The sequence below is a fragment of the Coenobita brevimanus genome, chromosome 106 (assembly GCF_032717465.1).
Source record: "Coenobita brevimanus isolate Jiangsu-jjx chromosome 106, ASM3271746v2, whole genome shotgun sequence".
Lineage (NCBI taxonomy): Eukaryota > Metazoa > Arthropoda > Malacostraca > Decapoda > Coenobitidae > Coenobita > Coenobita brevimanus.
The window spans coordinates 3,532,881-3,559,139 of NC_137059.1; the positions used below are offsets into that span (position 1 = coordinate 3,532,881).

General features: G+C 46.5%; 1 protein-coding gene across 1 annotated transcript in view; it reads right to left on the minus strand.

Moving 5' to 3' along the window:
• LOC145416493 (uncharacterized) overlaps positions 1-26,259 on the minus strand; it is a 164,568-nt gene that overhangs the window by 9,913 nt on the left and 128,396 nt on the right. The window contains exons 5-7 of the mRNA XM_080285449.1: positions 10,276-10,405; positions 6,898-7,041; positions 6,103-6,329 (exon numbers count right to left, since the gene is read on the minus strand). Coding sequence (XP_080141575.1) covers positions 6,103-6,329; positions 6,898-7,041; positions 10,276-10,405 — 501 coding nt within the window. The remainder of the gene's footprint in view (positions 1-6,102; positions 6,330-6,897; positions 7,042-10,275; positions 10,406-26,259) is intronic.

The following is a 26,259-nucleotide window of genomic DNA, read 5'->3' on the forward strand; positions in this document are numbered from 1 at the left end:
CTCTCTCTCTCTCTCTCTCAATAGAATCGCCAGGGTACGTCGAGGATTATCGGAGTCGGCTTTGGCCAGATGGTAGCACCCTTTTCCTAGCCCCCTCCTCCTTTTCCTAGCCCCCTCCCCTTCTTCCTGGCCCCTTCCCCTTGTCCTAGTCCCCTCTCCCTCTTCAACCCCCTCTCCCCTTTTCTTAGCTCCTCCCCCACTCATCTCCTAGTCCCTTCCCACCCCATTCCTAGCCCCTCCCAATCCCACAGCTAGCCTCTCCAGCCCCTGTCGTAGCCCCTTCTCATCCTCTCTTAGTCTCTTCCCCTCCCCTCTCCTAGCCCCTCCCCCTCCCCCTCCCCTCTCCTATCCCTTCCCTTCCTCCTCCCCTCTCCTAGCCCCTCCCCCACCCCCTATCCATGTCCTTCGCCACCCCTCCCCCTTCCTACCCTTTCATTCCAATCCTACTGATGCTCCCACTCCCCTCTCTCTCTCTCTCTCTCTCTCTCTCCTACGCCCACAGCTCTCCCATACTCCCCCACCCTCCTCCCCACCCTTCTCCCTACCCTTTCTCCCTCACCCTAACCATGCACACCCTTCGCCTATCTCTCTCCCCCCCACCCCTCCTCTACCAAACCCCTCACACTCCTCTCCTACACCCCTCTCTTCCCATCTCTCTCTCTCTCTCTCTCTCTCTCTCTCTCTCTCTCTCTCTCTCTCTCTCTCTCCTACGCCCACAGCTCTCCCATACTCCCCCACCCTTCTCCCCACCCTTCTCCCCTACCCTTTCTCCCTCACCCTAACCATGCATACCGCCTATCTCTCTCCCCCCCACCCCTCCTCTACCAAACCCCTCACACTCCTCTCCTACACCCCTCTCATCCCATCTCTCTCTCTCTCTCTCTCTCTCTCTCTCCTACGCCCACAGCTCTCCCATACTCCCCCACCCTCCTCCCTACCCTTCTCCCCTACCCTTTCTCCCTCACCCTAACCATGCACACCCATCGCCTATCTCTCTCCCCCCCACCCCTCCACAACCAAACCCCTCACACTCCTCTCCTACCCCCCCCCCCTCTCTCTCTCTCTCTCTCTCTCTCTCTCTCTCTCTCTCTCTCTCTCTCACCTTTTACTTATATTGTCTCTTACTTTCCTTTGGTATTTCCTAACAATTTAATCAGGTTAAGACAGGCTGCTATGCTCTGTTCACCCTAAACTGGCTTAAAATTGCCATCTCTCTACCTTTATGCTAAGCTTTAACAAGAGATAAACACTAGAATATTGTGCTAGTCACGAAGAAGTGCCACGGAAAAGACGCATAGGCTGTAGCGTTGTCTGTCACTGAGCTACGTGAAGTGTATTCCTTTTACTTTAACTTGGCCGAACATTTCCATCCCTCCATGTTGAATTCTGAGTTACAGCAATCATTTAACGCTAGAATAAGATGCTAGTCACGAAGAAGTGCTGTGGAGATGATGTAGAGCCACAATATTATTCTCCGTTCCGTTCAGGTACGTGAAATAAGCTGCAAAAGGACGAAAAGCTGGGCCAAGTTAAAGATCAGTATATTCCCCGCAAAAGACTTGAATTTCGGCCAAACTGATGTGAACGAACAATTATGCATGAGAATTTAATGAAAGACTGACGAGGAGAGTGTATGTGAGTGAGGTGGAAGGGGGAGGAGGAAGGGGGAGGCCAAGGATGAGATGGAGGGATGGAGTGGAGAGGTATATGAGAGAGGGGGCTGTGAGCTGGGAGCAGGGCAGTGAAATGGCGGGGGTCAGGGCGACATGGAGACGATTTGATTGTGGCCACCTCTTACGGGACTGAGGCGTTTGGCAATAGATAGATAGATAGACAGACAGATATCTAACCTTGTAGTTGGAGATACTAGTAACGAAGAAGTGCTATGGAAAGGATGTAGAGTCGTAGTATAGTCTTATCCTGCCACAGAGTTACGGGAAATAAGATGAAAAGGACGAAGCTCTCTGCCCGGTTAAATTGAAAGAATTATAGTTTTGACTCATTACAGTATCGTCTTGTCTCTACTACTTCCTCCCTTCCCCCCCCCACTCTCTCTCTCTCTCTCTCTCTCTCATTTTCCAAGGAAGAAAAGTGTGGGGGGGGGAAGGAGAATCTGGAAGAGGTGGGCCGTGAAGAAGTAAAAAAAATCATTTGTAAGGCGGCCAGAGTAGGAAGCAGGTGGACGGTTCAATTTCCTATTTTTGCTATTTCTTGAGGAAGTGTTCACATTCTTGAGGTATAGAGGCAATCATCTTGGTCTCTGTTCGGTCCTTCTGCCTCTTTTACATCGCTTTTCCTCGTCTTCTTTTCCTTTCCTTCTCTTTTCTTTTTCTCTTTTTGCTTCCACCCCCCGTCCTGTTTTTCACGACGTCGAATTGTGGTTTTAGGTTTTGTTTTTTTTAATGCAAGGAAGAAGGAACCAAAGGCCAGGAGCCCGAAAATTGTTCCCTCCAAGAAAAAAATAACAACAAGATAACAGAGAGCAAATTAAGTGTATTTGCTTACCTCTCAAATTTACTGCCGTTTGATTTCTATACCGAGGTTGTTCTTATACAGTAAACTTCAGGTGTTCAGAAAATACACGATAGTCCTCTCACCCTAACTTGGCCTAGATATTTGTCCACTTGCATCTTATTTCACGTAGCTCAGTGGAAGAATAAAACAATACTATAGCTCTGCCTCCTTTCCATAGCATTTCTTCCTGACTGGCATCATTTTCTAGTGTTAATCTATTGCTACAACTCAGTATTGAAGTTGGGAAGGTGGCTGTTTTAGGCCAAGTTAGAGTAAACAGTGTATAGCGTCGCAAAAGACTCAGAAACGCCAGCTCATGTAACACGTAGGAGTGGAGTCGACTTTCCCTATCCTCCTTCTTATGTATAATGTCTCTGTCCACGATATTCAAGTCACAAGTCAAAGAGTCGTATTCTTAGTGGCTCTGGAAATTCTGTAACACCTCCTCCATAGCGATTTATTCTGCGTATTCTACTTCACTATCCTCTTGAGTGTTACATGCAACCAAAAAGGCAGCATCGTAGGTAAGGCGTTAAACGTACATCAACATTGCATTCTTCTGTTCCCCTCAAATGACCTCTTCTCTAACTAATTTTTCTTCCTCTTTTCCCCATGTTTCCTTCTTATTTCTTTCCTCCCTTTCCTCCTCTTCCTTTCTTCTTCCTCGTCAACTTCCTCCTCCTCGTCTCCTTCCAACGACCTCCTCTCTAACTCATTTCCTTCCTCTTTCCACGTTTTCTTGTCCTGTCTATCCTCCTCTTCCTTTCTTCTTCCTGCCTTTTCTCTTCCTCCTTATCTGCTTCCTGTTCTCCTTCATTCCCTCCCCCTCCCCCTCCCCATCTCCTCTTTCCTCTCTCTCCTCCTCCTCTTCTTTTTCTTCCTCTTCCGCCTCCAGGACCTTCTCATTACGATACACCTTGTCTCCTTTCTCTTCAGTGTTCTCCTCTTCCTTTTCTCTCTTTCGGTTTCGTTATCTCTGATTCTCTCCAGTTTCCAGTCTCTTCCTGTTCCCTCCTCCTCAGTCCCCTTCCGGCCACTGTCCCCTCCCTTCCTCCTTCCCCTTCACTCATTCTTTCTATTTTTCATACCCTGTCTTCCTTACCTAGTCCCTCCCCCCTCTTCTCTCTCTCTCTCTCTCTCTCTGCCCATCCTTTCCCCCTTTTCAACCCTTCCTTCTCTCTTTAATTTTCCTTTTTCCCTAGACCTCGTTTCTTCCTCTTCCTATATCCTCTCATTCTCTATTTTTTCTCCCTCCCTCCTCCACATCTCTTCACGGTCCCCTCTCTCCCTCTCCCTCACTCTTTCTTTCTGTCTTTCTAATCCCCTCTCTCTCACTCTCCCTCTCTCTCCCTCTCTCCCTGGGTCGATCCCCTCTTGGCCCAAATACCCCCCTCTCTGCGTCAGTCCCACAACGCTTCCTCATCACACCCAATACTCAACTGCGTCCAACTTTACAGCAGAGAGAACTGTCATGAGATGTACCCTCGTTTCTGGACACCTTGTACTACTCAGCCACCTCCAAACATAACTACTGCAGGGAGTAACTATGTCAAGAAATGTACCCTCGTAATGGCTTCTCGTCACTCAAAGCTCAGCTACTTTGAATCCTAACTACTGCCCGGCATATGTCAAAAGAATGCTTTCCTTGACACTGCTACACAACCACTTTAAAACCTAACTGTGGAGGAAAATGGCAATTATTGACAATACCACACCTCTATATTTATTCCATAGCACCTCTTCGTGACTAGCACCCTATTCAAGTGTTGATTTATGGTACCAGTTCAGCACTCAAGATGAAGGGATGGAAATTCTAGGCCAAGTTCGATTGGAAAGATTAGAGTGATGTGCTATCGTGGTTCATAGTTTCTGCTCTCGCTCTCTACTCCTGACACTCGCTAGCTGACACTCATAATAAGAGGCTGACAGTAAGAGAGTACCCCCATTTCGTCACCGTTCCGTTCCGTCACCAGTCCGTTCCGTCACCACTGCGTTCCGTCACCATATACCGTTCCGTCACCACTCCGTTCCGTCACCAATCTGTTCCGTCACCAGTCCGTTCCGTCACCAGTCCGTTCCGTCACCATCCGTTTCGCCACCACTACATTTCATTACAGACAATTCAAACTGTTAACCCAGATTCTAAATTGATCCCCCACCCACGCCCCTGTCGCCTTGTTTGTTTGGGCACCGTGACATCAAACCAGACATCAAAATAGGCAGTGAAAATAGCAGGTCACAAATTCATGTCCACCAACGAGCCTCCTCTCCCATTGAGTTCTGGAAGACAGTGATATATTGATGGACTTTGATCCTAATTTGGCAACCATCTTATCAGCATCTTATTTACCTGTTTATGAAGTCTGGAGATTTTGCTCAGGTGTCACAAAGAAATCGTTAGGAAGATTTTACAGGTGTTTCAGGCCATCGAAAAACTACCTGACGAAAGTTGAAGTGATTGGTTAGAGCATCAAACGTGAAACTGGAAGACCCGGAGATCAATTCGAACGCCGGTCGGAGAAGTGGACCCATTTCGTTTCCCCTTTGCCCCTCCTCGCCCAATTAAAGACCTGGTTGTAAATGAACTGTTCTGGGTTGTATTTGAGGTCAAGGTTGTTTACTTTGATGACTCGTGTACTCGATAGGCACGAGATCTGCGCCTCCTTCCCTCCACAGTGAAGTGTATTGGAATTCTGTCATCAATATTACATCACTAAGTTCTTTTTGTCCTATACCACTACTGGCATTGGTCTCTCTCTCTCTCTCTCTCTCTCTCTCTCTCTCTCTCTCTCTCTCAAGTCCTCATCTTTTTCTTCAATCCATCTCACCTACCCTCCCCCATTCTCCCTCTCTCCTTCCCTCCCCCCATTTTACTCACCCTCTCTCATCCTCCCTCCCTTCTTCTCCCTTACCTTCCCGCCTCTCTCCCTTTATTCCACCCTCTCTCTCATTCATTCCCCCTCCATCCCATGCTTTTATTCACCTTCTCCCCCTTCCCTTCTCCATCACACCCTCCCTCATTCTCCCTTCCTCCCTCCCTTCCACTCATCCTCCTTCATTCTCCCCTCCTCTGTTCCTGTCCCGAACCGGTCAGACTCGTGGATAAAGTTTGTTCACCCACCAGTGCAAGCGGGATCTGGGTATCAACTAGGATCGTGTTCTAGGGGAAGGGTTGGACTTAGAAAAAATTAATTCCAGTCTTAATGGCCCTCGTGAAACTAATAAAAATTTGGGCAAGAGACTAACGAGGAGAGTGTATGTGAGTGAGATGGAGGGGGAAAGGGAGGGGGACGCCGAGGATGAGATGGAGGAATGAAGTGAAGTATGAAAGAGGGGTGTGTGAGCTGGGAGGAGGTCAGCGAAATAGCAGGGGACAGGGCGACATGGAGGCGATTTGTTTGTGACCAGGCGTGTGGCAATAGATAGACAGATAGACAGCATAATAGAGGTAGAGTGAGAGGTATTTTCTGATTACGGGATGAAGGCGTCTGGCAAATAGATAGACAGATAGACAGACAGTGTAAAAGAGGTATAATGAAGGCTATTTTCTTTTCAACTTAAACTCCTCTCATCCATCTTTCCCTCTACCTTGTGTTTAATCCAGGACTCCTTGATGTCGCCTTGAGCCAGGGTGTTCAAGGAGGTGGTGGAGTGTGTCTTGAGGTCAGGGTCGCTCGTCCACCTGTCCCTGATGTGGCTAGAACACGATTTCTGAACACTATCGATTAATTCAGAACACACGTGGCGCCCCGTATACCTCGCCCACTCCACCGCGCACAGGCCTCGTCCGAAGTCGCGCAGGTGAGGAGAAGCACCTGTAGATTGATGAGGGGGGGTTAGATAGATAGATAGATAGATAGACAGATAGATACATAGACAAATAGATAGATAGATAGATAGATAGATGGACAAACATATAGATAGATAGACAAATATATACATAGATAGACAAGCAGATAGATAAATAGATAGATAGACAAATAGATAGTTAGACAGATAGACGGATAAATAGATAGATACATATATTCATATATAGATAGGTAGGTAGGTATATAGAGATAAATAGTTAGATATATAGATACATACGAGAGAGAGAGAGAGAGAGAGAGAGAGAGAGAGAGAGAGAAAGAGAGAGAGACCACGGAAATAGGAATCACCATAAGAAAAATGTGACACAAGTAAGAACGACTATGCAAATCAATTAATCCAACATATCAGCGAATATAAATTAATGTAAATCATGTAAATTGGCCTCAGCATCAGAAAAAAATTATATATACGTGACACCAGCAAGAAAAACCGTCCTAGTACGAATGAAAATCGAAATATAAACAAGAGAAAAAGGATATCGCCATGAAAAGGATCATAGAAAACGTGGCTCACCAGCAAACAGGAGTATCTTAGCTATTTTGGTGCGTCCCTGTAGCGCCGCCTTCATGAGAGGGGTAAAACCAAGGGAGTTACGGGCATCCAGGTCCACACTTCGATTGCACTTGTTGACCAGGTGTGACACGACCTCTGTGTGACCTGTGGGTGCAAGGTTAAGTTAGGTCAAGCGTATAAGCGAGAAGAGGGAAGGGTGGAGACTTGCAGAGAGATGGAAAGAGGGAGGGAAACATGAGGAGGCAAGAGGGGAGACAGGGAAAGAGGGAGGAGAGGAAAAGAGAGAAAAGTGAAGGGAGGAGAACTACAGGGAGACGGGGAGAGGGAAGGAAGCTCGAGGAGGAAAGAAGGAAGAGAGGAAAAAGGGGAGAAAAGAAAAAAGAGAGGAGTGGAGGTTCATGCTGTCTGGTGTGATATGAAAGATGAGAGAGGGAAAAGAAATAAAAGAGATGGAAATAGATAAGGGAAAGAGAGCAGACCAAAGAGGAGTGGGAATAGTAGATACGTAGGCAGAAAAGGAAGCAGGGAGGAAAGCAGACAGGGAGGTGGACAGACAGGGAGGTAGACAGATAGGCAGGTAGCAGACTGAGAGGTAGACCGGCAGGAGGTAGGCAGACAGGCAGGTAGGCAGGCAGAGAGGTCAGGTCCCATTTAGGAGACTGCCTTTTGTGACCTGAAGGTAAAGTGAGGTAAGATGGGGTGCCATACAGGAGAGAAGAGGGGAGAGGAAAGAGAGTGGGAAGGAGAGAGAGGGGAAAAAGCGAGGAAAGAGTGTGGGAAGGAGAGAGAGGGGAAAAAGCGAGGAAAGAGTGTGGGAAGGAGAGAGAGGGGAAAAAGCGAGGAAAGAGTGTGGGAAGGAGAGAGAGGGGAAAATAAGAGAGGAAAGATCGTGGGGAGGAGAGGGAGGGAGGAAAAAGAGGGGAAAGAGAGTGGAGAGGACAGGAAGGGAAAAATATTTGGTACAGAAGTGGGTAGGAGGGTAAAAAGGAAGGAAGAGTAGAGGGGAGGGAGAGGAGAGAGGAGAAGTGAGGTGAAAAGAGAGAGGAGAAGAGCATAATGAAGATACAGTATAGTGAGAATACCAGATAGTGAGGATAGATCATAGTGAGGGTAGAGGCAGCAGTGAAAGCAGGCAGTGAGGCGGGCAGTGTTATATTCCTGTATTTCCCAATGTCTTTTTCGTGGTGGCCTTACGTATTCATGTATTCCTGACACAGCATGAGGCAGCCTTCTGATGGTGAGGCAAGATGAGGCAAGAGGATGCATAAAACAGGAAGGAGGAGGGAGGCAGTACGTAGCTGAGGAGGAGAGAGAGAAAATACGTAACTGAGAGAGAGAGAGATAGACATAGTGTAATTTAGGAAGAGGGAGAGAAGATGCATATTACAGGAAGAAGGAGGGAGAGGAGAGGAATGATACGTAACTGAGAGAGAGAGAGAGAGAGAGAGAGAGAGATGAAGCAGATAAAAGTTACATAATGCAGTGAGGAAGACCAAAGAAATAATATAATTCGCTGGAAGAAAGCAATACCAGAGTCTAATACCAGTAGCAAAATTTAATACCACTACCAATACCAATACCAAGATTTAATACCAATGCCTAAACCAATACCAAGATTTAATACCACTGCCAATACCAATACCAGGATTTAATACCACTGCCAATACCAATACCAGGATTTAATACCACTGCCAATACCAATACCAGGATTTAATACCACTGCCAATACCAATACCAGGATTTAATACCACTGCCAATACCAACATAAATACCAATACCACTGTCAGCTCTATCACCAAGACCCAAGAGGTAGTAGAGCTCATTATCCACTCCATGTTACTTTATCCCTGATCCCGCATCCTGTGAGGGGGTGGGCTTGATAGAAGGGTCTCCAGGCGTCTCCATCCCTACTCAGGAAGGACCTATCTCTCCATATTACTCCATTCTTTAACTTAGTCCAATATTTCCATTTCTCCATCTCGAATGCTGAGCTGTGACAATAGATTAGCACTTCAGTATGGCGCTAGTCACGAAGAAGTGCTATGAGGAGGATGTAGAGCTGTCATATATACTTTTTTTTACCGCCACTGAGCTACGTGACATAAATATCTGGATCAGGTTGAAGTGAATAGAGGTAAAATTAATGTTCCACACCTGTACTGCACCTGTCACCTTAGCGGAAGTGAGTATTGTACCTGTCACCTTAGCGGAAGTGAGTATTGTACCTGTCACCTTACCGGAAGTGAATATTGTACCTGTCACCTTAGCGGAAGTGAGTATTGTACCTGTCACCTTACCGGAAGTGAATATTGTACCTGTCACCTTACCGGAAGTGAGTACTGTACCTGTCACTTTACCTGAAGTGAGTATTGTACCTGTCACCTTAGCGGAAGTGAGTATTGCACCTGTTACCTTCCCGGAAGTGAAGGCATCGATCCACGGTCCCTGCGATACCGGGAACCATCTCGTGTGCAGTTCCGGTCCCTCAACCCTTTCACACCGAGGACGCTGTTTCATTTCTTTTCTCAATCTTGATCATCTTCACAAGATTTTGTTTTGGTTCTTGATATGGCGATTCAAGTCTCTGTCTGTCTGTCTGTCTGTCTGTCTCTCTGTCTCTCTCTGTCTCTCTCTCTCTCTCTCTCTCTCTCTCATACACTATTCAGAACTTCTGCACTTTCTCGTACACTATACAGTAACTTATTCATCTCCCCCCCCCCTCTCTCTCTCTCTCTCTCTCTCTCTCTCTCTCCCATACACCAGTAGTACGTCACGCAAGTCCACCCTATTTTCAGCTTTGCCTATTTAAAAATGACACCAAATTAGCCTGACCTTTTCTATATTATAAAGAGTAGTGCAAGATCCAGTCAATGGGGAGAGAGAGAGAGAGAGAGAGAGAGAGAGAGAGAGAAATGGGAGGAGGAGAAGGATGAACAGAAAGAGGAAGGCAGGTTGAACGGAAGGAGAGGGGGAGGGAGGAAGGAAGGGTGAAAGGAAGGAAGGGGGAGGGAGGAAGGATGAATGTAAGGAAGGATGTAAGGAAAGAGGAAGGAAGGAAAGATGAGAGGAGGGAGAGGGGTAACGAGAAAGGAAGACTGGAAGGGCGAAAAGATGAAAGAAAGGAGAGGGGAAAGAGGAAAGAAAGGAAGGAAGAAAGGATGATAGGAGAAGAGAAAAGGGGAGGGAAAGAAAAAAGGAAGGAAGGAAGGAGGAGGAGGAGGAGGAGCAGGAGGAGGGAAAGGAGAGCTGTCTTATAAACTACTGAGAAAACCAAAACAACACCAAACCAACTGGTCCTCTCGAGGGTGTTTTTAAAGGACAAACATACACCCAGAATACTACACCCAACACAGCTATGGAGTGTAGGGCTATATTTACCAGCCTGGGATGCGTAGTGTAGGGGTGTGTTGCCGTCTGTGTCTCCTTTGTTGATGTCTACTCCTGTTATGGCTGTTAATGTTTCAACCACTCGCTGAAAGGCGTTGGCGCAGGCGTAGCTGAGGGCAGTCTGTGTGGGAGAGAAGAAATTGAGAGAGGTATTCAGACAGACACATATAAGCTTTGTTTGTGTGTGTGTGTGTGTGTGTGTGTTGGTGCATGCGTAGCTCAGGGCAGTCTGTACACACACACACACACACACACACACACACACACACACACACACACACACACACACACACACACACACACACACACACACACACACACACACACACACACACACACACACACACACACACACACACACACTCAATCAATCAATCAATAAATACAACTTTTCAAGACCTCTTCATTTCGAGTGCATCCTGGAGGAGGAGGAGTGTACTGCTTTTCAAATGGCAGCTAGATCGATGCCCGGATGGTCCAAGAATCAGATTTCACTTTGCTCAGGTCCACATACTTCCCATAGCACTTCTTCGTGACTAGTGCCCTATTCTACTGCTCACCTAGTACTACAACTCAGCGTTCAAGATGGAGAGGTGGCAATTTTAGACCAAGTTAAAATGAAAAGGGTATAGGGATGCGGATGGTAGTGTGGAAGTATGGAAAGAGCTGGATCTGCTAACTACAGCGCCCCCGACTCCCCAGGGCGCTAAACACAGAGGCAAAAGCCGTGAAAAGTATTAAGTGTGAATAAGTGTGAAAGTTTGTATTAAAGTGAGAGTGAGGGTAAGTATGCATGACGGTTTACTGGATGCTGCCTGCCTCGCCATGCCTGGAGATAATGCAGGCAGGAATGCAGGCAGGAAGATAGGCAGGAAGGCAGGCAGGGAGGAAGGTAGGAAGGCAGGGAGGCAGACATGATGGCAGGAGTAAGGCAGGGAGGAAGGCAGGCCGAAAAGTAGGAAGGGAGGAAGGCAGGGAGGTAGGCAAGAAGGAAGGCAGGGAGGAAGTCAGGCAGAGAAGAGGGTAAGCAGGTAGGCAGGTAGGAAGGCAGGTACAGAGGTAGGGAAGCATTCAGGAAGGAAGACAGCGAAGTAGACAGGCAAAAGAGGCAGGGCAGAGATGAAGGTAAGTAGCCTAGAAGAGAAACTTAGATGAACACCTCCGTCAAGAAGAAGATTGGTAGGGATGGAGGTAGGTAAGGAGGTAGGTAGGGAGGAAGGGAGGTAGGAAGGTAGGTGGGGATGGAGGGAGGTAGGTAGGGATGGAAGCAGGAGGGGAGTGGAGTGGAGGAAATGCTGTCTATTGGTCTCTGTTATGTGATCATGGTTTATGCAGACACCTATCACACACACACACACACACACACACACACACACACACACACACACACACACACACACACACACATAATACAAGAGAGTAATACACAAAAAATATTCCTCTTCCACTCAGACACCTCTTTGTAAACATAATCTTCGCATTCTATTACTCATTCACGTTTTTTTATTGTGACGTCATTTTTAATTTTATTCATGACGTCACTAGATTTTGGAATTAAGAGAGCTCTCGTAGTGAAGGGGTTTTGAAAAAGAGCCTTATTAACCATCTCTCTATCTATCGTCAAGTGTATCTATCGCACAGATGAATAAAATCGTTTGGAAATAACAGGTGTTAAGTAAAAAATAATTGTAATGAAAGAGTTAATTTGAATATAGTTATTATTATTATTATCATTATTATTATTGTTACTACCACTACTACTACTACTACTACCACTACTACTATTACTACTACTACTACTATTATTATTATTATTATAATTTGCACTTCCTGTAATTCTGCATTTTTTTCGTAACCTGCACGGTAACTCACAACCATTCGAGAGAGAGAGAGAGAGAGAGAGAGAGAGAGGTTGAGGGGGGGAGGGTGAGAGTGGGGGTAGGGGTGGGGGTGGATGGAAGAGGGTGTGGGAGGGAGTGGAAGAGAGTGGGGGTGGGTTAAAGGGGAGTGGGAGGGAAGGGGGAGCTAAGTGGGGGAGAAGAGAGGGGATAGAAGGGAGGCTGGGAGGAGGACTAGCTGAGAAAGGGGAGGGGAAGAAGGGAGAGAGGAGAGGGAAAATGAGAGAGGGAGTGGGGATTAGAACGGGAGGGAGGGAGGATAAGAAATGGATAACTAAGAGAGGGGAGGGATGAGGGGAGCTGAGAGATGAAGGGAGGGGAGGAGAGGGGAGGGGAGAGGAAGGAGGGGTAGATGAGACAGGGGGAAGCTGGGAGGAGATGAAAGGAGGTAAGAGAGGGGAGAGGGGAGGGGGAGGGAAGAGGAGGAAGGTGAGACACGGGGAGGCTGAGAGGAGAGAGGAGGGGGTAAGATGGGGAAAGGAAAGAAGGGAGAGGGGAGGACTTGAAGGGAGGGGGGAGGCTGACAGTGGGGGAAGGTGTGGGAAGGGAAGGAGGAGAGAGGGGAGGAAGCTAGAGGGAGGAGGGAGGGGAGGGGAGGGGAGGGAGATAAGTAGAGAGAGAAAGAAAAACCTGCCATCCTCTTCCTTCAACCTTGACCCTCTCAGCAATACTCAGCCCAAGAGAGTGACGCAACACAATCTATAATTATGAAGTGTCTACAATTTCCAGGATAGACGAAACAATGTATTTTTCCAGTTCCTTCGATTTCTAGGATGATCAACGTTCCATATAAGAGTCTTCATTTCCCAGGATACACGAAACAATGTATTTTTTAAGGTTCTTCGATTTCCAGGATGAACAAGGCTCCATAAAAGGTTCTTCATTTTCCAGGATAGACGAAACAATGAATTTTTTAAGGTGCTTCGATTTCCAGGATGTACAAGGCACCGTATGTATTAAGAGTCTTCGTTTTCCAGGATTAACAAGGCTCTGTATATGTATCAAAGTTCTTCGATTTCCAGGATAGGCAAGGCACCATATTTACCAAGGCTCTTAAGATAATATGAAAGATACATTAAGTTTTCGTGGCAATTCTCTCTCTCTCTCTCTCTCTCTCTCTCTCTCTCAGGCTCCTATGACTCCCCCTCAGCTGAATAAAATCGTCTGGCTTTAGCTGAAAGAGAGAATAATAGCTGATAATAATAATAATAATAATAATAATAATATTGACAACTCTCAAAGAAAATAAAAACATATCTCTTTCCAATAAGCAAAAAACTTGAGAGAGAGAGAGAGAGAGAGAGAGAGAGAGAGAGAGAGAGAGAGAGAGAGAGTTAATTACATGGCTCCACTGCAGCATTTAACATACACCATAATTTCCTTCACGCGAGAGGGTAATTTTCCATAAATCTCCCACAATGGTCCTTTCATTTTAACTTGGCTCAGATTTTCGTCTTTTTGCAGCTTATTTCACGAAGCTCAGTGGCAGAAAAAGACGCGACAACAGGTCTGCATCCTTCCATAGCACTTCTTCGTGACTAGCCTCATTTACTATTAATCTATTGTTACAACCAAACATTCAAGATGGAGAGAGCGCAATTTTAGGCCAACTTAGAGTAAAAAGAGTATAGCATAATATTCTTGTACCGAAATATACCAAGGAGAGATATTCAAACATACACAATATCCCGGGAAATGAGGATCAGATTTTAGGAGATTATTCTAGGGTTAAATTTAGACTTAGAAGTGTTATATGAGAAAGGGTCCAAATCTCAGCCGCCTCAAAATTCGGATTACTGATGGATTATGGATGGATTTTGGAGATTAATTTTGCCCATTACGTCATCATTAACTCTAGTTCCTAAATCCTGGCCATGTAGAGAGGATGGAGAATGAGAGACTGACTAGAAGAGTGCATGTGAGGTGGAGGACGAGAGGAGGAGGAGACTAAAGATGAGATGGAGGGGGAGAGGAGGAGAGGGACTCCAAGGATGAGATGGAGGGATGGGGTGGAGAGAGGGCAGCATTTTTAGCCCATTCAGTACGAGGATGCTCTCCAAAATTGAATATAATCAACTGGAAGCTGTGATAATAGACTATAGAAATCACTGAAAGGAACTCGGTGGACTGCAGGCTGAAGTTACCCTCTCCGGCCGTCCACCATCGTCCTTTCGGGGATAGGGAGGGACCTGAGGGACGTTTGTATAACCAGGCAGCTCCACCGCCTTGTTATATCGGTGCCACCACATGAAGGCGTCCCTCTCCAAAACCCGTTAAGAGTGTGTAAAAAAAAGATTAATTTATCCATCTATTGCCAGACGCGTCAATCCCGTAAGGGGTGGCCACAAACAAATCACCTCCATGTTTCCCTGTCGAATGCCACTTCACTGCCTTGCTCCCAGCTCACATCCACCTCTCTCATATACCTCTCCACTCCATCCCTCCATCTCATCCTCGGCCTCCCCCTCCCTCTCCCCCCTCCACCTCACTCGCATACACTCTCCTCGTTAGTCTCTCGCTCTCTATTAATTACAAGATTAATATTTCTTTTATTTTTGTTAATAGACGATGATAAAAAACTTATTAAATGGCCCGCGTACTGAAGGGGTTAATAGAGCTAAAATTGAGAAAGAGAGAGAGAGAGAGAGAGAGAGAGAGAGAGAGAGAGAATGAAATAGTCTGATGCTAGTAATATACACAACGCTATCGAGCTGAAGGGCTTAATATTGAAAGAGCCATCTGCACACACACACACACACACACACACACACACACACACACACACACACACACACACACACACACACACACACACACACACACACACACACACACACACACACACACACACACGCACACACACACACGCACACATACAGGTACACATTCTCTCTCCCTATCTCTCTCTCTCTCTCTCTCTCTCTCTCGCTTCTCCTCTCTCTTCCCCTATCCTTCTCTCTCCTTTCCCTTCTTTTTTCCTCCTCCTCCAACCTCATCTTCTCTCTCTCTCTCTCTCTCTCTCTCTCTCTCGTAGATCAATAAGACAGCAATACCGACTTATCGAGCCCGGAGGCGTGATTACTACCTGGCGTGTCACTTTACCTTATCTCGACCTCCACGGTTTCCAGGTCGAAGAGGAGGTCGAGAGGGAGGTAGAGGACGAGGATGAGAGGTTGAGGAGGAGGTAGCTGAGGGAAAGGCTGAAGGTGGAGGGTGAGATCTGAGCTTAAGAAGAAATTTGAATGAGGGAGAGAGGTCAAGGAGTAGGTAGACTGAGTGGGAAGTGAGCTGACGATAAGGGTAATAATGAGGTCGAGAGGTTGAGAATAAGACTGAATATGAGGCTGAGGTTGAGCTGGAGGTTGAGGATGAGGTAGAAAAGTTAGAGGAATAAGATGGGTAACACTGAGGTGGAGAATGAGGGATGAGGGTGAGAGTAAGTTTGAGGATGAGATACATAGGTCGAGGAGGAGGTTGTGTATGAGGTCGAGAGGTGGAGAGTAAGGTTGAGGGTGAAGTTCAAGTCAGAGGATAAGGTGTGAGGTTAGGCAGGTGTGGGGTGAGGCAGGTGTGAGGTGGGGCAGATGTGATGGTGAGGCAGGTGTACAGTGAGACAGGTGTAGGGTTAGGCAGGTGTGGGTTGAGGCAGGTGTGGGGTTAGGCAGATATGGGTTGAGGCAAGTGTGGGGTTAGGCAGGTATGGGGTGAGGCAGGTGTACAGTACAGTGAGACAGGTGTAGGGTTAGGCAGGTATGGGGTGAGGCAGGTGTGGGATTAGGCAGGAATGGAAGAGAGGCAGGTCTTCACATCTCTCAGACAAGAGCAAAAAACAGCATTATATATCATCTCCCTCCCTCTCTCTCTCTCTCTCTCTCTCAAAGGCACACAAAATCATTGGCTCGAAATAATTGCACGTGTGTGTGTGTGTGTGTGTGTGTGTGTGTGTGTGTGTGTGTGTGTGTGTGTATGTGTGTGTGTGTGTGTGTGTGTGTGTGTGTGTGTGTGTGTGTGTGTGTGTGTGTCTAACATCCAGATTACTACCCGGAAAAACAATTCGAAAATGGAGAAAAGCCAGACGAGTTGAAATTAAAACCCCAGACCCTGAATTTCATCCCAAAATAGTTCCCTCTATTTCATATATCTTCATCTGGGAGGCTGAAAAGAAGGGCAATCATCTTTATATATATGTGGGGGGATTGGGTGGCTTCCTGGCTTAAAGTGGCTTGTCTTTAGAGCTCTGTGTGTGGCTTTGTAGGGTCACAGTGGCTTGATTTTAAAGTTTACATCAGGCTTTCTCATTCTACATTGTTTTTGCCTTAATCTACAACTCCCAGACGGTTTTCCTCAGCTCTCTAGACGCTTATAAAACTACAGGGGTTAGATTTGGCCTCCATCAACCCCCCTTCAGTACCAGAAGGCTCATAAAAGCTGAGAAAAATCGTCTAGAGGTGTAAGATGTAAGACTCCATAAGAGAATAGGATTTACGTAGTGTATTTCCCTAGGTCGTCATCTCTCCACCACTCTCCATCATTATCTCCATCATCCTCCATCATTTTCTCCACCACACTCCATAGCTGTTTCTCCATCAACTGTCTCTTCACTATCTCTCCATCCACTGTTTCTCCTCTCTACCCACAATCTCTCCACCCGTCTCTTCACTCACCATCTCTCCATCCACTATTTCTCCACCTGCTATATCTCCACTCACTGTCTTTCCATCCACTATCTCTCCGTCATCTCACTGTCTCTCCATCTACTATATCTCCATCCACAATCCCTCCACCTTTCTCTCCACCCACCATCTCACCACCCACAATCTCTCCACTAACTACCTCTCCACCCACAATCTCTCCACCTGCTATCTCTCCAGGCACTATCTCCAACCACACCCCAATTCACCGACAGATTTTCCCACTGGTTATAGCCTCACAAAACCAATAAAAAAATAACGACAAATATAAAGGGAAAAGTAAACCAGATAATTATGGCCAAGTGAATGTTGCGTTGACAAGGAAAAAAAAGAAAAGAAAAACTGTTACGTTGATGATGGCTGATGAAGTGAAGGAAGGAAGGAAGGATGGGAGGGAGGAAGGATGGGAGGGAGGAAGGAAGGATGGATGGGAGGGAGGATGGATGGGAGGGAGGAAGGAAGGATGGGAGGGAGGAAGGATGAGAGGAAGGAAGGAAGGAAGGAAGGCAGGATCGGAGGAAGGAAGGAAGGATGAGAGGAAGGATGGAAGGAAGGAAGAAAGAATGGGAGGAAGGAAGGAAGGAAGGAAGAAAGGAAGAATGGGAGGAAGGAAGGAAGGAAGGAAGGAAGAATGGGAGGAAGGAAGGAAGGAAGGAAGGAAGGATGAATGGGAGGGAGGAAGGAAGGGAGGAAGGAAGGAAGGATGAGAGGAAAGGATGGAAGGAAGGAAGGAAGGAAGGAAGAATGGGAGGGAGGAATGAAGGAAGGAAGGAAGGAAGGAAGAATGGGAGGAAGGAAGGAAGAATGGGAGGAAGGAAGGAAGGAAGGAAGGATGGGAGGAAGGAAGGATGGAAGGGAGGGAGGAAGGGAGGGAGGATGGAAGGGAGGCGGGGAGAAAGGATGCTACGAAGGAAGATAGGAAAGAAGAATGGAAGGAAGGGAGGAAGGAAGGAAAGATGGGATGAAATGGAGAAAGAAAGAAGAAATGAGAATGGAAGGAAGGAAAGAATGACGGAGGGAAGGATGGAAAGAGGGAAGGAAGAAAGAAAGACAGGAAGGAAGGAAGGGTTGAAGGAAGGAGGCACGGAAGGAGGGATGGAGAGAAGGAAAGAGTGAAGAAAATGGAGAAATGAGAAAGGAAGAAAGGAAGGTAGGAAGGGAGGAGTAGGAGGAAAATATAAGAAGGAAGGAAAGAACAAAGCAAGAGAAAAAATGCGAGGAAAAAACGAGGAGGGATTATTGTGTGTGTGTGTGTGTGTGTGTGTGTGTGTGTGTGTGTGTGTAAAAGGAGGCAGATACGGTGATGCGGCAGGTGTGTGGTTCGGCAGGTGTGGTGGTTCGACAGGTGTGGTGGTTCGGCAGGTGTGGTAGTGAGGCAGGTGTGGTGGCGAGGCAGGTGTGGAGTGAGACAGGTTTGGTGATGAGACAAGTGTGATGGTGAGGCAGGTGTGGTAGTAAGGCAGGTGTGGGGTGAGGCAGGTGTGGGGTGAGGCAGGTGTGTGGTAAGGTAGGCGAGAAACTAAAGAAGCCCAGCATTTCAACCTGCCAAAAAATTCTGAGTAAAAATATCTAAAACACCGAACGGTCCATTACAGTTACAGTTCGTGCACAAAAATACTTGCCTAAAATCTTGTGCATGTAAGTAGACAGGCTATTTGGTAAGTAGATAGGCTGTTTGGTAAGTAGATAGGCTGTTTGGTAAGTAGGAAGGTAGGTAGGTACATAAATAGTGATGTACAGATGAAATACAGTTTGATATATTATTTCTTTTAGACCAGGATTTTAGTCAATAAATAAGACCATTTTTTTCAAGCAGATTCACACCCTACCTCCTTGCTCATATATTTCGTAAAAACTGTTAAAAAAAAAAAATGTAGCTCCTGTGAGATGTGTATGTGGTGGGTGTGATGTGTTGTGTGGTGTGGTGTGTGGTGTGTGGTGTGGTGTGGTTGTGAGAAGTAGGGTGTATGTTGTGAGGTTAGGATGAGTGACACAGACAATATTTGGGGTGGACCAGTGAGGTGTGGTATGGTGTGTGTAGGGTGTAGTGCTGTGCTGTGTGCTGGTGGTGGTGTATGGTGTGCGGAGTGATGTGTTGTTCAGTGTGTGGTGGTAGTGCGATGTGTGGTATGGTGTACATATGAGGTGTGGTTTGGTGTGGTGTGCTGTGTGGTCGTGGTGAAAGGTGGTGTGGTATGGTGTTCTCTGCTGTGTGATTGTGGTGCGAGGTGTGGTGTGGTGTGTGACGTGCTGTATTGCCGATTGTCGTGTGTGGTGCGTGGTGTGATGGCTGTGGTGTGTGGTGTACGGGAGTGTGCAGCTGTGATGTGTAGGGAGTAAGAAATAAGAAGTGAGATGTAGATGAGTGATACAGAAAGTGTGTGTGTGTGTGTGTGTGTGTGTGTGTGTGTGTGTGTGTGTGTGTGTGTGTGTGTGTGTGTGTGGTGTATAGTTTGTGGGAGTGTTGGAAGTAAAGGATGAATTAGTGATATAAAAAGCTAGTTATGAGGCGAGTTGTAGTGTTTTGTGTGAGGCAAAATAATTCGCTATAGAGGAAGTGCTACGGCCTCCTTTGCCATGGAGAAGACATGTAGTTCTCGTTACACCATATTTTATCGATTTGTCATGTCTGTTAAACTCCTGTACTCTCATTTATGCTATGAATATATTGTTACGAGTGCTGCTGACAATATTTCATAGGAAGTAACGCACAAGGAAATAATTAGGTGAAATATGGAAAATGAATCGCTGAGGAGGAGCTGTAACGAAGTCCTCTGTGCCACTTAGAAAACGGCCTCTGACTACATTGCTGGAGGGGAGACTCAAACACTTCCCCAGAGGTCTGCATAAAAGGGAAAGTTGACTTGTGTTGGTGTGGCGAGGCATGGACAACCCTTACGCCAGACTGACCCTTCACAGCCCCCCTTTCCCTCTTCCCCCTGCAGCCCCTTCCCTTGCCCTTGCCCCCCTCCCTCCCCCATAACCCACAGTGGACTCAGGCACACAACCCGGACAAAGGACGTGACAGGGGGAGGGTGGTGGTGGGGTGCTTTGTTTAGGGGGCAGTCCTGCTCAGTGTCCCTCTTTTGAGACCCCTCTGTAGCGTCTCTCTGTCTCTCATTGTCTCCCCCCACCTCTCTCTCTCTCTCTCTCTCTGGCTATTGTCTGTCTCTCCTGTACACACTTTGGTATTTACTTTAGGCTTCTGTTGTCCTTTCATACTTTCTAATCCTCTGTCTTGGTCGATTTTTTCTTTCGTTTTCTTGGTTGTATGTTGTGTTGCCTCCATTATTATGATTTTTTCTTTCCTTGGGCCTCTCTTACTCTCTTTCGTAGGGTCTATTTCCATTATTTTCTGAGTTAAGATTTCGTTTGAATTTATAGACCCAAAAAGGAGATTACTTCTGCTGTTTCAATTTATGGTATGCATTTTACTATCCATTAACATTTTCGTAAATTTGTGCATTTTGAAGAAGTTACTAAAATACAAATTAGCCAAAGTTAAGTCCAAAGGATGCCAAGGTTAGGACCAAAGGATGTTGAGGTCAGTCTGAAGGATGCCAAAGTTAGGACCAAAGGATTCTAAGGTTAAGTCTGAAGGATGTCAAAGTTAGGACCAAAGGATGCTGAGGTAAGTCTGAAGGATGCCAAGGTTAGGACCGAAGGATACTAAGTTAAGTCTGAAAGATACCAACGCTAAGACCTTAAATTGTCAAGGATAATATTGAACGATGTGATTTTCAGTGTCGAAGGATGGTTAGGTCTGGTTTAGATGATGTTTCTAATTCCTTTCCCTTAGGAGGCCCAGTTTAGGAACGGAAGATGTTATGGTTAGGCCGAAGGACGCCCAGGGGAAGTCAGAAGGATGTCAAGGATGCTCGTAGGCCTAAAAGAAAATATTACTAAGCCAAAGGATGTCACGATCAGGGTCAGGGGAGGTCACTACTAGGACGAAGGATGCCCAAGGAACGTAGGAAGGACGTGAAGGACAGGTCAAGGTATGTGATTTTCTTGTAAGCAGGTAATTTTTGGATACAGGTAATTATTAAAAAAACAGAGCTATTATCCAGAAGAAAAATTTGGCCGGATGAAAAAACAGACCACCAGAAAAATTAAAACGAAAAACGGAGTGTGAGTTGAAACGAAACACTGCACTTCCCTGTTTTGCTGCACACATATTTTTCTGTTGCTGTGTGTGTGTGTGTGTGTGTGTGTGTGTGTGTGTGTGTGTGTGTTTTCTTTTTTTTTTTTGTTCTCGGCTTTCTCATGTGTGTGTGTGAGTGTGTTTTTGGCTTTCTCGTGTGTGTGTGAATGTGTTTTTGGCTCTCTCGTGTGTGTGTGTGTGTGTGTGTGTGTGTGTGTGTGTGTGTGTGTGTGTGTGTGTGTGTGTGTGTGTGTGTGTGTGTGTGTGTGTGTCTTCATTTTTCTTATATCGTGTTTCCTTGATTTCTTTTTATTTCTTGTTCTTCTCTGTTGTTCATTTTGCTTCCTGTGACTGAAATGGTATTCATCACAGATCTCTTTACGATTTAAGATTTTTTTCTATGTTTTATTCTTACTACCGTCTTACGATTGTCTTCAGCTTAGGGGAGATGTTATGGTGCCTTCAGCTTCTCCCCTTCCTCGTCCTCCTTCTCCTCTTCCTCCTCCTCAACGTCCTTCTCCTCTGTCTTCCTTTTCACCTTGTTGATATTGGTTTTCTTCTTCTTCTTCTTCTTCGTCTCAGTCTTCGTCTTCTTCTTCTTCTTCTTCGTCTCAGTCTTCTTCTTCTTCTTCTTCTTCGTCTCAGTCTTCTTCTTCTTCTTCTTCAACACTATTGATCTTTACCATCTCATTCTCTCTCTCATCAGGTTATGAAGTATTAAAGAATCTCTCTCTCTCTCTCTCTCTCTCTCTCTCTCTCTCTCTCTCTCTCTCTCTCCCTCTCCCTCTCAAAGATTACGCCCCCATGAAAAGTAGGTCTCTCTTTCACTCCCCCCCTTGCTCCCTCTTCCTCTCGCTCTCTTTAAAAATATATTTCAGTGGAAGGAGGATCTCTCTCTCTCTCTCTCTCTCTCTCTCTCTCTCTCTCTCTCTCTCCTCCCCAGCACACACTATATTACCTACACTTCATAATATGCATTTATTGGAAACCATTGGATCCTCTCTCTCTCTCTCTCTCTCTCTCTCTCTCTCTCTCTCTCTCTCTCTCTCTCTCTCTCTCTCTCTCCCCCCAGGCAAGCCTCTGTTGACCACCCCTAAGAGGAAAAGCCTCTTTGCACTTCTTTTTCTTCCTATTCACTGGTATCATTGTCTCTCCCTCCTCCCTCCCTCCTTCTCTCCCTCTTCCCTCCCTCCCTCCTTCCTTCTCTCCCTCTTTCCTCCCTCCCTCCCTCTCTCACTCCCTTTTTCCTCCATCCCTCTCTCTTCTTTTCTCCCTTTTATCTTTGATTTTATTCTCCCTTTCTATTGACTGGTGTCTCTCCATCTTTCCTCTCTCCCTCCCTCCTTTTCTCCTCCTTCTTTGCTGCCTCCTCCTTCCTTCTTTCCTCCCTCCTTCTCTCCTCTCTTCCCCCCTCCTGTCTTTCATTTCCTCCCTCCTTCCCTCCCATCTTCGCTCTTCCCTCCCTCGATTTCTCCTTCCTTATTCTTTCCTCCCTTTTTTACCTTCCCATTCACTGGTGATATTGTCTCTCTCCCTCCTCCTCCCCCTCCCTCCCTCCCTCCCTCTTCTCTTCTCTCCTCCATCCCTCCTTCCTCCATCTCTCCTCTCTCCCTTCTGCATCTCTCCCTCTCTCCTCCCCGTTTCTCACAATTTTTCCTCTTTCTTCCCTCTCTCTTTGTCTCTCTCCCTCTCCCTCCTTCCTCCCTTGACTTCCTCTCCTCCCTCCTCCTCCCCTTCCTTCCTCTTTTCTCTCTCATTTCCTCCTATACTTCTCCTCCCTCCCTCCCTCTTTTCTTCCATCCCTCCTCTTCACTGTCTCTCTTATCTCACTCTTACTCTCTCCTTCTCTCTTCCCTCCCTCCCTCTCCAACTTTCTTTCCTCCTCTCGTCTCTCTCTTTCCTTGACCTACTTTTTCTTTCCAATAATTTGTGTTTTCTCTCTCTCCCTCTCTTTCCTCCCTCCCTCCAGTCTCTTCCCTCCTCCCTCCTCCCTCTTCTGCTCCTCCCTCTTCCCTCTTCTCTTCCTCCCTCTTACCTCTTTCCTTTCTCCCTCCTCCCTTCCTCCTTCCTTCCCCTTTTATTCTATGCCATTTCCTTCTGCCTGTTCTTGTTTTTTTTCTTTCTTTTTCATAGTTTCTTTTCTGTCCCCTCCTTGTCTTTCTCCCTTCTCTCTCTTCCTCCTACCTCCCTTCCCCCTCTCTCCCTCCAACCTCCCTCCTACCTCCCTCCTCCCTCTCTCCCTCCCTCCTTCTCCCCTGCCTCTTCCCTCCCTTTTTCCTTCTTGTTTCTCACCTCCTTCTCTCCCTTTCTCCTTTCTCCCGTCCTCCTCCATCTCCCTTCCTCCCTTTCTCCTCCCTCTCTCTCTCCGTCCCTCCCTCCCTCTTTTCTCTTTCTTCCTCCTTTCTCTCTCCTATCTTCGTTCCGTCCTCTTTCCACCCTCTCTCAATTCCTCCCTCCCTTCTTCCTTCCTCTATCTCATCCTCCCACCCTCTCTTTCTCTTTTCTCTTCCTTCCTCCCTTCTCCAATCATCCTCCATCCCCCTTCCTCCTCCTCTCTCTCCCTCACTTCTTCTCTTCTCTCCCTCCTTCTCCCCCTCCCTCCCTCCTCTTCCTTCCCCCTTCCTCCCTCCCGTCCGCCCTTTATGACTGCTTTCTGTCTCATTTCCTTCAAAGACAAAACACACCTAAACACACACACACACACACACACACACACACACCTGAAGAAATACACCTGAAGAAAACACACCTGAAAAAAACACACCTGAAGAAAAACACCTGAAGAAAACACGTAATATTAACACCTACATGCATTAAACACCTGTTCACTACGATATCACTGTGTGTGTGTGTGTGTGTGTGTGTGTGTGTGTGTGTGTGTGTGTATCTGTCTGTCTGTCTGTCTGTCTGTCTGTCTGTCTCTCTCTCTCTCTCTCTCTCTCTCTCTCCACCATTCTCAGGAGAGTTACACAGACACACAGACGTTACACAGAAAAGCCTTTATATCTGGCATTATATTTGTCCTTTGCCTGAGGCCCGTCAAGGAGGTATAGCCACTCGGAGACTCACTCAAGCATATTACTGTGCATGACCTCACTCTCTCTCTCTCTCTCTCTCTCTCTCTCTCTCTCTCTCTCTCTCTTAAGAATATTAATATGCACGACCTCTCCTTACCCTGTCTGTCTGTTTGTCTGTCTGTCTGTCTCTCTGATGAATATCAATGTGCATGACCTCTCCCCCTCCCCCCCTCTCTCTCTGAAGAATAATTATGTGCATGACCTCTCTCTCTCTCTCTCTCTCTCTCTCTCCCTCTCATTTACGCTTTTAATCTATCGTACTCAAAAACAATATTCAATTTCCACTTTCGTTCAATTACAATTAAGGTTTAAATAAAAAATTAAACGAAAAGAAAAAGAAAAAAGAAATTCAGTGCAATTCGCTTCAGATTACTGCCTCTGAAAGAAATATTTAGCCACTTCACTACGGCTGGAGCTGATGAGGAGCCTTCACGTGGTGGCGCTGTGTTCCCGGGGTGGAGAGAAGCAGTTGCGGCGTCCGTCAGGGAGCCAAACCTCCACATGGTTCCCCCGCGCCTCGCCGTGGGAAGGGCCATGGTTTGATCCTAGTGAGGCGGTGTCTATAACAAAGGGGTACCCGTTCCCAACACAGTGTGTGTATCGCAGTGTACTGTAGAAAGAACCCAACATCTGCTTACCTGCGGTCGATGGGTTTGCTCGTCTAGAAAATAAACCACAGCCAAAAACAAAGATATGATATATTTTTTTTTATATTCCTGTTACCACCATATACTTTTATTCAGCTCACCAGTGGCTCTTTTTTGAGAAGCTAGCGACTCCCCCCCCCCCAGTCCAAAAAGTATAATCTTAACAATGAATAAAATCGTCTTAAGGTGCGGAAAATAAAGACATCTGCGGGCTGAAGGGGTTTAAGTGGCCCTCGATCTACAGGGTGGTCCAAAAATAGCACCCCACGGCTCAGTCTGCCGGTGTGGGCGTGAGTGTGGCAGTGGGAGTGGGTAATGAATAACTGATGCAGGGTGGACATTGATAACGCTGACTGAGACGCCCACACGACACGTAAGTAGTTCTCAGGTAATTCACCGGGTCGGTCAGGATCACCTGATGGTTGTGATGGTCAGCTTTTACCCTCCCGGAAGGGAGCTGAGAGCTCATATAGTCCGATCTAAGGCTAAGGCTGTGACCTTCACTCACTCACACACCCGTCCCCTTGTTCAAGGGGGACAGTAACCACCCACTTCGTCAGTGAAACTTTTCGCAACCTGAGCGAGGCGCGAACTCCCGTCCACCAGTTGGCAAGCGGGAACGTTACCACTGCACCAGCGAGTGTGTGTGTGTGTGTGTGTGTGTGTGTGTGTGTGTGTGTGTGTGTGTGTGTGTGCTGTAAAAGGTATCTGTGTATAAGTGTTCATGTATGTACGCGTGTATGCTTCAACTTATGTACCTGCATGTGCGTCTCATACTTAAAACACCAGCAGATAACAAGGACCCGCCACACACACACACACACACACACACACACACACACACACACACACACACACACACACACACACACACACGCACACACACGCACACACACACCTTGACGTCATCCGTACAGTATTAAAATATCGATTCACAATGCCACATAGAAGACAAACATCTCGAATTGGAGTTGCTTGTGACGTGGCAGAGAAATTACCATCGTCATCATTAGCATCATAATTATCGTCATCATCACTGTCATTTGCCTCGTTATTAATCTTATTATCATCATCATAACTGTTAGGAAGCCACAGTCATCGTTGTTGTTGTTGTCATTATCGTTCTTGTTGCATCTCCGTCTTCATCATTATTATTATCATCATCATCATCATCATCATCATCATTATCAGTATATTTATTGTTCTTATCACTGTTAATACCGTCTTGATCATTTTCATTTGCTTTATTGTTGTCATATCTATCTATCTATCAAGAGAGAGAGAGAGAGAGAGAGAGAGGAGGGTAAAAACTGAGATACCTGAATTGTTTGGGAAAATTAAACCAATCAACCAGTCTATCACTCACTCTCTCTCTCTCTCTCTCTCACACACACACACACACACACACACACACACACACACACACACACACACACACACACACACACACACACATGGCCTCACCCCGTTACGCTTATCCCTCTCAAAACCCACACACCAATAAGGGGATCCGATCTC